The 14,552-nt window shown below is 35.4% G+C and overlaps 1 protein-coding gene across 1 annotated transcript; it reads left to right on the forward strand.

The window, feature by feature from the left end:
- Positions 1–333: 333 nt before the first annotated feature.
- On the forward strand, positions 334–1,851 carry LOC135686650 (Y+L amino acid transporter 2-like). Its single transcript, XM_065202922.2, has one exon. The coding sequence runs from the start codon at positions 334–336 to the stop codon at positions 1,849–1,851; it is 1,518 nt and encodes a 505-aa protein (XP_065058994.2).
- The last annotated feature ends 12,701 nt before the right edge of the window (positions 1,852–14,552 follow it).

Here is a 14,552-nt window from a genome sequence, read left to right on the forward strand (position 1 = left end):
TCTTCAAACCATAATCTTTTGTTAACTTTGGCTAAAATATATTGTTTTTCACAATAATTCTTTATACAATGATTTATTTCCATTGTCTTTGAAGTGAAGAGACATCTCCTACTGTTTTATGCACTGTCTAAGAAAGTAGGAGACTCACATTGAGAGCAAGGGGCAGTCAATGCTTTGAAGGCTGTCATTTTCTGAAACTGATGCCACTGAACAGAAACGCAGGCTAAAGTGCTTGTCGCCAAGTTATATGATCCAAGCTAGACATACAGAATAACAATACACGCTCTACTTGATTCTGTGCTAACTCTGTACATTCCGATTAGACAAGAACAAATGGATGTTTTAGAAGTCCGCAGCGACGAGAAAAATGATGAAAATGAGCATTTACTTAGCGAAACAAACATCAACAGAGACAAGGAAGCATTAAAGGGCAAACAGTTAAAAAAGAGCCTTGGTTTCTTGCATGTATTTGCTTGTGTAGTTGGAGTTTTTATAGGGTCTGGTTTTTTCCTCTCTCCAAGTTTGGTCGCAGCCCAAACTGTGAACATGGGAATGGCACTGCTTGCCTGGGTGATAGCAGGTTCAATATGTCTTTTTGCTAGTCTGTGCTGTTGCGAGCTAGCAGTTATATTCAGAAATTCAGGAGGTTTGTTCTTCTTTATCAAAAAAACGTACGGAGACATTCCAGCGTTTCTCGTTAATTGGACACAAGTTCTCATAATAATACCTTGCGCTCTGGCTGTACTTTCAATAACGGTTGCAGAACATATTATAGAGCCTCTGTGCGCCCTTGATAGTCAGCTGGGTGTCTGGTTGGTAAAGGCTGTTGCCATACTTTGCATTTTGGTAGCATTCCTGATTAACTGTATGACTGCAGAATTTGTTGGAAGAGCCCAGATCTATTTGACTATATTTCAAGTAGCGGTAATCGTGGTCTTGGTGGTGATAGGCGGATGGAGAGTAGCTAACGGTCATGTGGAAAATTATTCTCGCATGTTCTCAGATACAGGACAGCAGAACCCAACCGAGTTTTTTCTTGCGTTATACAATGCACTGTGGTCCTTCGAAGGGTGGGGAACATTTTTCAACATGGCTGAGGAACAGAAAAATTTGGAAAAGGATTTGAAGCTATCGCTTCTTACAGGAATTCCATTTATGACAATTTGCTATATTATATTAAACTTAGCCTTTATGTCTACCTTATCACATAGTGATATTGCAAGTTCCCGGACACTTGTAAGCAAGTTTGTCAGCGTCGCAATAGGAGAAAAGGGGGGCTTTGTAACTCCTATCTTTGTAGCTTTGTCGGTGTTTGGATCGTTTAATGCTTTCTTGTTTACGTCAGCTAGAGCACTCATGTCGGCCTCCAGAGAAGGACACTTTCCAGAGCCATTATCTTACATCCATCTCAAACGAAGAACGCCAATACCAGCTTTACTGGCCCTCCTTTTATTTGCTCTCACATGGACCCTGTTACTCGGAAGTCAAATCCAAGCACTTATTACGTATTTCACGTTTGCAGTTTGGTTTATATACGGTTTGGCCATTTTCGCAGTGATTGTTCTGCGTGTGAGATTTCCAGATACTCCTCGCCCTTACAAAACATGGCTTGTGAATCCAATCATAATGTCTCTGGTAGCTTGCTGTCTGATACTTATGCAATTATACAACAGATTCATAGACAGTGTCATTGCAGGTGGCGTTATACTGGCTGGTATGCCCATGTATGTTCTCTTTGTATCGAATCAGTACAAGATGCCACTCTGCTTGATGAAAGAAAGAGCATACACCTTTGTTGCTGTTCAGTTCAATTTAGTACCTTGCGTATCTAGCGAGGACGACATCGATTAAAAAATACTTTAGCCAATTGACCTAAGCTCAAACCGACAGATCTAGTGATGGATTTTTTTAAATTTCGATCTTTTGCGATTGATTTCTTTAGATTTCAACCCTTTGTTGATTTCTTCAAAGTTTGCTTATTTCTAAGATGTTAAGTTAGTCAAAATTTTCGTTTTGAGAGCAAGCATATGCTTTTAAAAATGAACTACTTATTTGAAAAGAACTATTTGAAGAGATAAAACCCACTACTTTTAAATTTGTTTGTATTCATGAATTGGAAAACTTTATAGCGCTTTTAGAAGGCCGTCTGCTGAATTTGAAAGTAGCGCCGTACAGTATATGTTAAGTTGCAAATATAATGCACCAGTTCATCTTATGGCCTCATTTCGAAAAATTCTTTAAATTCTTCTTTTCAAAAGGTTTGACCTCATTTTTGGCTTGAGAGCAAGGATTTAGTCTACTTTGAAATTTCCATTATGTTATTGCTCACGATGTTGATTTTATGACGACATAAAGATACAAATTTTATAAGGGATTTGACCGTAATTGGCAACTAGGGGGTGAAGTTTCCCCGGAATGATTCTACTTTTTAAACATTCTTTCGATACATTATATTTTTTTTATAAAGAGATACTTTTGACATCAACATCTGTTCGATAAATTTTGTTTGCATTATGGGGATATATTTGGGTAAAAAATAGGAGTTTGCAAGTTCAACAAATTTGGAGTTTTTCTATGCCTATTCCTGGTTCTACTAGATCCTCAGGACGTGCTACTTGTTCAAGAAATAATCTAAAATGCTTTTGAACCTATTAACAATAAATAAACCTGTTTCCAATACAATGACTTAAGCAGGAAAGCCAAATTTCCCTTTTCGCTCTTTGCACATTGTTCAATTGAAAAATTACTTATGCTTCTGGCTTTCAAAAAAGTTATTGCCTTACTGACAAAATGGTAGAAATATAAGTAAAAATTGGATAGTTAGTATCCTAACTGCTGCGACAATCTATTTTTGGCCAAAGGTGATTGTATAAAACTGTTTGTGCAAAGAGCGATCTAGCTTTCATTAAAATGAGTGCATCAATGTTTTTCAAAATTTGTTCAATGTCCCGAATAATTGTACTTGAACAAAGGAGCATTATCTCTGAATTTATGTTCTGTATCGCAGATATTACACAAAATAATTCACGTGTCGTAAGAACACAACACCATATTCAGCATGGTAATATTATGTTCTGTAACGCAGATAATACACAAAATAATTCACGTGTCGTAAGAACACAACACCATATTCAGCATGGTAATATTATGTTCTGTATCGCAGATAATACACAAAATAATTCACGTGTCGTAAGAACACAACACCATATTCAGCATGGTAATATTATGTTCTGTATCGCAGATAATACACAAAATAATTCACGTGTCGTAAGAACACAACACCATATTCAGCATGGTAATATTATGTTCTGTATCGCAGATAATACACAAAATAATTCATGTGTCGTAAGAACACAACACCATATTCAGCATGGTTCTCTCTAGCTGTCACATCAACTAATTATGCTAATATTTTTATTTTCATAAATCATAACAACAAATATTGTAACTGACCGTCTTTTGGACGTCTCATATTCACCTTTGAATCTCGACTGCATTCAAACATTTGCTACTCAATTTTAAAATGCCAATACAATGAAATGAACATGCTTAGTTCTTATCCAATGTGATTTTCTCATCTTCTTTCGCCTTGGCTTCCAGGGGACCGATTGCCAATAAAACTCCTTATTGTTTGTTTCTGGGCGTACATTTCTTATTTAAATTAACAATTCGGACATCAAATAACAATTGTAGAACTTCTGTCTCTAAAAAAAGTAAATGCTTTTAGGAAAGGATACATGTTTGTCTTGAAAACATGGATATTTATTAAGTGCAGTCTCAGAGTAGCTGACCTTATATATTTTTTAACTACGAGTTCAGCATTCTGTATGCATTCGATTGCCCTTATACTTTTACGCCATCAACAAATTTTTTGACAGAAACTAACCATATTTATGTTTAGAATCGGCTGAGAACCTATCCTACTTACGGATTTTAATGTTTCTATTGCACAAATTGATAATCATTAGAATTTTTCTCGTGTTTTTTTATTTAAACGCTCATGCCTGGAAATTGCGGCATCAAATAAAAGTTATCTAATCTTGAAATACTGAACTACGGGATAAGCTAAAATGCGGCTCGCTGATTAATCAAGATCACAAAGATGTAATATAACACCATTTCCGCTGTGGTAATTCTAGTTCCAAAATGGAAAAAAAATTGAAACAAAGCAAACAATGAAAAAAATAATAACAATCACGAAGCGGAAGTTATGAAAGTGCCAACATTGCTTAAAATTTTTCAAAAATTGAAGTGCCGACGGAAGGGGCTCAATGAATTTTTGGGGGGCTCCTGCCCCCCCTCCCCACCAAGCGACCCCGGTGGCACCATCCCTGTGCTAGGGAAAGATTACATTTTGCCTGATTAGGCTTCGCATGGTGAGAATCGTAATTGAAATGTTAAATCTATCGCAAGATAATTTGACACAATGTTTTTATAAAATCACTGTTAATCAATCAGGAAGAAAGGGTCGATCATTCAGATTGTGAGGAGTTTATAAAGATTGTGCGTAAGTATGAACATGTCAAATATTTTGAAGAACAACAAGTTCAGAGATGTTGCAATATATTTGTGAAGCCAAAATCAATAAATTTAAACCAACACAACGGCAAAAGCAATGATGATATATTCTTTGTTATGAGCTGGTTGTCTCTTTTAATTATTTTTCATATCTCCGTTTACGGACATGCCTCAATAACTGAAATCTCATAACGATAACCTCAATCTTTTTCCAAAACCGCTGTTTTGTAGTAAAAGCCTTTGTTGTGACTTGAGTGGGACCATAGAGTGGGACATAGGTGTGTACCACTGACAGACACATGTCTTCGAAGAAAAAGATATATATTGGATGATTATATGTAATGACATATACTCAAAAGAGAGAACCTTTCTTCATGCCTCGTGCTCCTAACTCTAAATCAATACTGACGATGAGAGGACGTTATGCGAAGAGATCCCGGGAATCCCAAATATGGTAAGACCATCTCATCATGTGTCCCGGAGCTCTGGACCCAAATGGAGGGCGGAGAAGACCCTATTCAACTCAACATGATAAAAAACGAATGCATGGATCAATTCACTATGAGTTAGGGGATTGTTAGCTGATTTAGTTACAAATCGTATTGATATTTTGAAAGGTTACTTTTTGAATGATAAGTTCATATTTTTTACTAGATTTCAGTTCATATTTTTGCTAAATCTCAGAGGAAATGATTTATTACTGGTTTTTTTCAACACAAGACTTTGCAAAACAATGATGAACATGAAAAGTTAACTGTGCCAGGCTCTTTCCAAATAAGACCTGATTACCTTGCTTACTTTTCAATGATCTTAGAAAATGCTAATATTTTGAAAAAATTCTAACGATATTTTAAATTATTTAACAGGTAGTCGGTCTGTTTGAAAGCAGTCGTAAAGATTTTCTGGATACGTACAATAAGGAATTACGTACAAAGTATTTTTGGCAAAGAAAGCTGTGAATCTGTATCAATTTCCATAACCATGTAATCTTTAATGCAAAATTTGTCTTGCAAAAGTAAATCGGATCTATATTAAATATGGTTTTTTTGATCCATTGATCTTTCATAATATTTTTCAATCCTCAAATCTCAGCTTCAGCTATTTATTTTAGAATTATTATAAAATCAATTTTGAAGGATTATAAAAGTATTTGAGAAAGGTTCGACATTTTACTCTAGCCTAAAGGATTAATTATTAAATTATTATGGATTTAATGTAATAGAATTTAAATTTTTTTGGCATGTTTTTGGCAAAATACGGACTGCATTTATGCCAATTCGTCTTTTCCTATCTTAACTTTCTTTTGAAAATTTGTGATCGTTTCGAAACAAGAAATTGATAATATATGGTATTCTATTGGGTTAGGCGGTCAAAGTTCAAATAACCTAAAATGTAGTGTTTTTAACATCTTAATTTTACCCACTTCAACTTTCCAGTTCTGTGTGATCAGTATTAGTAATAATGATCATTAACAACAAGGAATTTATTTAACGTTGGAGGTACATAGCCGCATCCATACAGTACAAATTAACAAAAATTCCATACTAACTAATTCAAGCCGATAATTTACACAAGTCAATATACTTGCATAGACGATTAAATGAATAAGATTTAGACACATAGCATCAACTTTTAAATTTAGAATTAAAAATATAGTAGTGAAAAAAGATTATCTGAGCTGTTGTGTAAATGAGTCCGGCTAGGTATGATCTTGTATCGTTTGTAGCCAATCAGGATCAAGCGCAAATAATCTTTAAAAAGACTTCTGCCTTGGATTGTTTGTCAATCCAGTTGCAAAGAAAATGGAAGGTGCAATAAACAGAATCCAGAACTGCCAAATTTGAGAATCTAAAATACGGAAATTCAGTTCCGCAATTTTGCATTTGCAAAGTCCGAAATTCCATAGTTTGCTGTTCCCGGATTCCCAAATTCCGCAGCTACGGAATTCGTCAATTGCACTAGTACCGTAAGACATACACTTTGTTTTAGCGAGTTTACAGAAATGGATCAAAGAAAATAACAACTGCTAATCTATACAAAAATAGTTCAAAATTAAGGTTGAGATTAACAACTGCGAGTCTACTCTTAAGCTGGTCAACCACATCTAACAGATTAGGCGGCAGGACAGTACTATATGCAGATCCTAGATCCTGGAATCCACATTCTTTCCACGCCTATGGCAGTATTCAAAATACCTGCATTTGTGAATGTGAAATCATTCGAACTATTTCCAGGAAAATCTTTATCTTAATAAAGGGTTACCAGCGCAGAATTCCTCAAACAAAATATTTGCCCACTTTTTAAGGAACCATCCTTCCCCTTCCCCATAGCCCCCCTGCACAGCACCCCTGATACTCAATATTCAAGCTGCTTTAAAGGTTGATGTATTTGCCCATCCTGCTTAAATCATCATTTGCGGCTAACATTTTATACCAATATTGATAAAGATTTGTTATTCCTTCTAATTCTTAAGCATGAGAGTTCAGGATATCATGAAGTATAGTAGAGTTTTAAAGCTGATCGGGCTTTATGAAGAATTTCTTTCAAACAATTTTGGTTGACTACTTAATGCTTAAGCCAATTTATTCTTATCACCCTTTGCTACAGCAAACTTGAAGAGAGAACTGCAAAGTGAAAACATAGCATAGTTAATGTATAATTTTATTTTACGTTAATGATATCCATAGTATATTGAGACTGGCCTTGAGACGGGCTGCAAAGGGCCATGCCTTTCAACCTGCCACAGCACACACAGTGCTTCACAAATTACTCTTGAATTGACCTACTTTCTCAACAACTCAATTAGAATGCTCAGGAAAATTCTCCCTGCCTTTCTCTCAGATAAAACCAGGCAAAATTTCCTAAAAAAGAGCTCTTTGGCCTACCTAAGTGAACCATTACTCATTAATATCACTACTGCCCATTGTGAATCAGAAACGCACAAAGGTTATCATAGTTGTGAGCTGGACAAAAAACTGGGTGCATAACATACAGCAGAACCTCGAGATAAGCACGGGGTGCCTTCATCAACTGGCGGGACTGGGGACTGTATAGAAAGCTTCCTTATGCAGAGATTAAATATATCTTTAAAGAAAATCTTATCTTTAAAAATTGTTGCTTAGCAGTATCAGCAGAGCCTTTGCTTTGCTACTGGACATTTCTACAAAGCTTTACATAAGAACAAAATACAAAGCTAGAATGAGATAAAAGGTGATAATTATCAATTTTTGCATGCATTTTAGACCTCGGTAATAATACTTTTATTATCTCCAAATGTAAAAACCCTAAAATCTACTATGATAGCTACATTATGGAGTTTTGAATTGCGTATCGTCTGCTTTATCTGCTGCAAGAAAACAACGATACATGCTTAACGTGCAAAATTTCCATCTGCCTAGGATAAAAAACCTTGTATGGCGTCACAAGTCGCAACAGGAGTGGATTACATTATATTTAAATACTTTTTTCCTAAGGTTTTCTAATCCTGTACGGCCCAAGTTATGAATCATTAAAATTTCGAATCCTATTTGTTTTATCAGCTGTGCCTTAAAAGGATGTTGTTGGAAAAGTGTTGTTTTCAATAGAAAAAGATGACCAAGAGTATTTAAAAAGTAAAAAAACATTTTTTCAGCTTTTATTGACAAGTTATCGTATTGTTTTTCATTTGTAAACATAAGAAAAATTAAGAACTATTTTAACAACGACTTTCTTTCCTGTTTAAGACCAATCAAATTGGTTTTAGCAAAAAGATGAAACTTGAATTTCCTTTAAGAAATCTTTCAAAAATTCTTCAAGTTTTGCTTAGGCCAACTTTTTTAAAACCTCGAATTGATTTTGTTGGTTTGCTGTTCTGCTCATCCATTTTAAACTATTAAATCCTCTTATCTATCGGCTCCCATTTACCAACCGATTTACTAAACTAAATACTTTATACAATAATTTAAACAATTATTCGAACAGAACAACCAAAGATAAAATTTAGAAGTGAAACTTCATTTTCTTAAAACTTTCCTTTGAACGACAACTTAAAAAAACTTGAACCAATTTTGTTTAGCCAAGCAAATATTTTCGTGAAGAGTGTATATAAGTCAACGTAACAACTTAAAGCATTCATAGCAGCTTACTTTTTGAAAATATTTTTAAATCTTTGCTATCTAACTAAGCCGAGCACTGAGAATAGGTTCATATATCTTAAAATCTTGAACACTGTTTAGGATAAGCCGCTGCGTTAGTGGTTTTAAGCTTGTTAATTATTGAATGTTGTTTTCAACGTCAAAAAAGTGCTTATCAATTTACATTAATTTTCTAATTTCCCATAAGCAAAATGTGCACTTGTACAAGATCCATCATTTCATAAAAAATCTATTTATCAACTCTGTTATGTTGAAAACTAGAAGATTATAATTAAGCAAAAGTAAGTTTACACGAGCTGGCGTTTGAATCCATCATTCTCTCTACATAGACAAAGCATTGCATTCTCTCTACAAATTAAATGAAACTTGTTCTCTACATTTTCCCGTTTTTCTTGTGCATTAGCATCGTGCTTGCCTAGAAGAGTTTTGCAATTAGGCCAAACGCAGCGTAAATGCATCTAATTTTGAATTTTTCACTCAAATCAATGAACAGAAGGAAAGCTTCTACCCAGCGACCGAGCCAATTTAATTTGACTTTCCCGACGCTTCCCGGGGGCCTATTATAGGAGGACCAAAAGCCGCAGAACGGTGCAAAAATCAACCAAATGCCGCAATCCGCAATGAAATTAAGCGCGAAGACGCGGCCGCGATAGCAAAAGAGGTCCTATAAGGGGTTATTGAAATATGAAGTAATTAAAGTTTTCGGGGAGAAAATAACTTTGATTTTCCAGTATGAAATATGAAATAACAAAATAACTGAATCAATCTTTGAATGTTGTGTTAGAATTATCTATTTGATAACAGCATTGACTCAAGTGACTTTTGATATGTAGAGCTGTTAGGATACTATATTACGCCTGGGTTGCTCTTTTAAATTTTTCAAAATTTTTTGGGGCATTTCCTCCCAGGAGGCGCTTAAAAGAAGAGGCGGCTTTTCATACTTCAAGATTAGTAAAAGAGCCAATAGCATAGAATCTACCGCAAATTGTTTTGGCTTATATTATCTTATCAAAATAGACAAAAGTACCAGATAGCATCATGAAAATGTTTTTATCTACCTTAATTGTTCCACAACTTTATACTATGAATTCTTTTTAAACAGTTTTGTAAACCATTTAAGTTGCAGGATTGATTTGCTGATAAAATCTGTCTTCTAAATTTTCAAATCTCCAAACAGATATTGTTCATTTTTCAATATTTTTTATCTGAGGCTAGACATGTTTCCCGCGAGGTTATTCTTATTCTAAACAAATTAGACGAAGACTTGCCCCTTCAGGTTGTACCCTCCACGCAAAAGACTTTGGACTATCAGTTTTGATACGTGTATGTTTTTCGAGTTTCTTCAGTTGTTCCCCAAAAACAAGTTGAGCAAAACAAAGATGGATTTCTCATCCAGTGTCCTTAGACTCCCCTCAAAAGTACCAAAGGATCACCACAGTTCCAAAGGGAATCAATTCCCTATTTTTACCTAAGTACGGGGCCCTTTGGCTATTCCTGAACATATTCTTTACACATTTTCAATATTTTATCTGCAAAGTTTGGTTTTGAGGACTCTGTCCATTTTGTATGTGAGTCGGTCCAATGTGTCCTGACATCTTCTTATCAACTTTCTACTTTGGGGGTAGGAATGGAACATTTGACAATTTCGAAATACTTTACTTTGGTAATTTGAAATATGAATTAATTGTAAGATATCATCATGAATTATGAAATAATGTCGTCCCCTCTTATAGGGCCTCGCAAAACATCACGAGACACCAAAAGCCATCTACTTGAAAAGGGGGATAAGAAGTAACTGTTTCTAATGGTCCTCACTATATTTCGCAGCAAGCTATCGTTGTATCAATCCAAACATTTTTAAACATCTATTGACACATCAACGTGTTTGTACCCAAGTATTTTCCACATCCCAACTTTTTTTAGAATACCTAATTTTTGCAGAGCCACAACATTTTTTAATTATTAAAACTCGCATTTTTCTTGCTTTGAACAGAACTCAAGTAAACCAAAAACTTGATTCTTGATGAAGCTTGAGCGTTGCATTATACTTAAACTATTCTTAAATTTCAGCGATCTAGAGCCTAAATATTCTTATAGACTATTTTCTTATAAAAAGTGTGTACACTGAATCATATGAATGGATTAAAATTCGAAAAAAAGCTAGCCCTACTCAAGCTCTACTGAATAAATCGGTTATTGAACCTCACTGCGCAACCAAACTGTGCCCTGACTCTGAGCCGACAAGGAGGATAGCCTCTCTTGCTATTCGACCCGTCCTTGTATCACTTTTCTCGCTTCTTAAAAATAGAAACAGTTTCATGAGTTATTGAAAAATTAATTGAAAGCTGAAAACATTGCTTCTGCAGCTAGATCAAATCCAATACATGAGCCGAAAAATATATTTATTGCTATGGATATGAAAAATTAGAATTTTTTGCTCCATTGTTTATCGACAACAATACGTCCTTAATCTTAAAAAAACGTCTCGACAGATTTACCACTGGAGACAGCACCATGGTTGCCGTAGAAGGATGAAAAATCATTTTGAGTATAAGTGATTCAAGTTCACTGGAAAATGGACCTTTTGAAGCAATTTTGCCTTACAAAAAAATTAGATGGTTTTTCTTTATATAGGGGCAGAATCTCACACATTGAGTGATTGGGATAAAGTCTTGATATCGGGACTAATAAGGAAGGATGGGAGTTGGGAATAAAAAAGGAATATTTCCATAAATGCTGAAATTGGTTTTGCCGAAAAGCTCCATAGGTGAGACCATATCTTTGGTACAGTAGTCTTTGTGCTCCTTGAATTATAAAAGCTGATTCAATGTTTTCGTTGACCATATCATTGTTATAATCCAATGTTTTCACTTTACATGTTAGAAGATTGGGCAATTTCATCCCCTTGTGCTAATTTTAAATGTTTATTTATTTATAAAGATTTTGAATACTTCCTTTCTCTTGGCCCTATCCTCTAAAATTCTGGTTATTTTCTTAATATAATCAAAAATGTTTCAAATAAGGTCCTCGTTTCCATTGAACGAACTATGTCACAGAATAGGAATTAGGCAGAAGGGGAACTCCTGCCTATCAGGTGAAGCCTGAAAAAACTTGCGCCTGCGTTAACTTATACGAGGCTTAGAACGTCGGGGAAATTTTAAAAAAGAATGAAAGTAGACAACTTTATTTGAGACGAAATGCCCCAAGATAGTGAACAAATTCAATTATGTATCATAATTCGTTTATATCTGGTTAATGAATGATAATTCGTCATGGCTAAGTTCGTCTAATGAAATCGAGGTTAAAGGGGAATTAAGGAATTCTATTATTGACTCAGGCTTTAAAAACATCAAAGGAACCGACGAGAGTTACCCTTCTGCCTATTTCCTATTCTGTGACTATGTTTTGTTTATTTTGATCTTTTCGTAGCGGGAGGACGTGATTGTAAAAACTCTGCCCATATAATTCCTATCATAAAATAAGTGGAAATGTAAGGAGGTAACATAAGAGTTTGTATAAAGTTTTTGGCAAAGACATTAGATGATTTTATATTGCTTGATAGTTGTATCAGGTTGTGTAGAAGCATCCCTCTCTTCTTTCGTCAAGTTAGGATGCTATGACAGTTCATATGAGACAGAGTCATCTATATAAATTTTTGCAGCTTGTACATACATGTAAAGGTTGTGCATTCGGGCAGTGATAAGTAATGTAAAGCTTGGTTCAAAAAACCTGTTAAAGCACAAGTTAGTTGTAATTTTGTTTTTTAAATATGTTGCGCGACCCCTTAAGTTTACGAGCAGATTGTGATACCATATAAAACCTCAGCCTTCAAAATTTTTTGGGGCTAAGTGCCACCTTGGCCCAGCTCGCTTTGCAAGACCATGTCCACAACATGAGGATTGATGGTTTATTCATTGTTTTAAATTTTTTAATGATATCCAGCTCAGTTATATCTAGTTGCCTTGTCTGTAAAATTATCTTCTGAAAATTCCCTAGTCATGAATATTACGTCAACCCCTATTATTGTGAATTAATTGGGACTGACCATCCCATGAATCATTCTGAAAACTGTACGTAGATATTTTGTCCGCCTTGCGGAGACAATGTTCTTCGAAAACATTTGACTCGTGTAAGAGAACCCTATGACACCATATAAAACTGCCGAATATTTCTTGGGGACCCTTGGCCCATTGTTGGCCCATTGGGAGGTACGGCCTTGTTTACACGGTCATAGCAACCACTTTTTTGTAATGAATTCCATTTGGAAAATAACCCAAATTGTTAATGTAATGATTTATAGCATTGGTGCTTGACATGCGGCATTTGTCTAGACAGTAGTTTGGTAGGAAAAAGCTGTTTGTACTTTTTCTTCCTCTTGAGAACAAAACAAATCACAGTTTTATAACTTGGGCATCATGGATTCGCAACATTTGCTTGAGCCTGTTCAAGCTAAAGAAGACGATGCTGTTTTCATGGATATCATTCGTTAGTTTCCTGCAGTCTACAATCGAGCATCAAGAGACTTCAAGGATCGAAACAAAAAGGCAAATAGTTGGAAGGCCTTGGCAGAATACATAGGTGAAAGTATCGATGTTGTAAAGAGAAGGTACGAGTCCATCAGGACCAGTTTTAGCCGCTATCTTCAAAAACAAAGGGGAAGGTCTGGCTCTGGTGCAGAGGACACGGCTCTTGACCCAAAGTTCGAGCATCTCAGATGGCTGCTGACCTATATAAACACGAGGGGAACGTCTGGGAATTTTAAAAAACTTTGCACACAGCCAAGTCTTGCTAACTCGGTGATAACTCAGTCTGATGGAGGCCTAGGACAAAGTCAAGGTCAGGATAACTACTCAAATGATGGTTTGGAAGACTCTGATGCCGATGAAACAGAAAATGAGTTGCGAAATGAGGTTTCTTTTGCAGTTGACGAACAAAGGCACGATAACCGAGCGGATACACCACCATCAAGTGCATCCACTGATTTCCATGCATCGATCGACTTTTATGACAGTAGTGCGTTTCCAAAAGATGGCAATGCAAAGCCCTGGTCTGCTAAAAAAATGAGCCGAACAAGAAAAATAGAGAAGACAGACCAACAATTAGAGCAAACTATCGCCTGTCTGAATTCTACCTTGAAGAAAAGTGCCCAAGTATCTAGCATCCCAGGTAAACCAAATGACATACCTGCCGAGGACTATCACTATTGTATGAGCATTGCCTCTAGGATTAAAAATTTGCATCCAAGGAACAAGGCTTTAGTGAGAAGACAGATTGAGAAAATATTTATGGATATTGAGTTTGGGAGCATTTCTTCCCCTTACAATCCTTTTTTTGGAACCCAGCAGGCCTTGAACCTGACCTTCCATCAAAGAGGGCAGCTTCTGGCTGACAGAAGAGTTGAAAATCTACAGTCTACTCCTGCTAGCTTCCTAGTTCAAAAATTTCAAAGCAGCGAATCGGCTGAAGAAACAAATGATATCTAATCTTTTTTTAGTGACAATGATTACAATCAGCTACTACTCAACCTTCATTAATGTCAATCAGCTACTACTCAACCTTCACGAATTTATAAAACCAGGATTCAGTAATAATTTAAATGAAAACAGTTTATTCGATTTTGGTTTTTCTAGATTTTTGTAATCATTTATTTGTAGTTGATTTATACGCAAATTAAATGACCTTCTCTATCATTACTTCCTTGTTTGATGTCATTGGTCTTCAATTTATGAAAATACTGTGATAGAATATTCTGATTATTTAGTCTACTAACAGCTATAACGACAAGAAAATGCCAAAAATAGTTCAACTTTGCTAGGTTATTCTACCAATAGTTTCTAAGTTTTGGAAAAACTGTTAGATTTGTATTTCAACGTACATTGTCTTTACATTTTACTAGAACAG

This window comes from Rhopilema esculentum, chromosome 6, assembly GCF_057945365.1.
Source record: "Rhopilema esculentum isolate cy_ngs chromosome 6, ASM5794536v1, whole genome shotgun sequence".
Lineage (NCBI taxonomy): Eukaryota > Metazoa > Cnidaria > Scyphozoa > Rhizostomeae > Rhizostomatidae > Rhopilema > Rhopilema esculentum.

What these genes read in the sequence shown, in the direction of transcription:
- LOC135686650 (XM_065202922.2), top strand. Translation starts at nt 334, where the DNA reads ATGGATGTTTTAGAAGTCCGCAGCGACGAGAAAAATGATGAAAATGAG.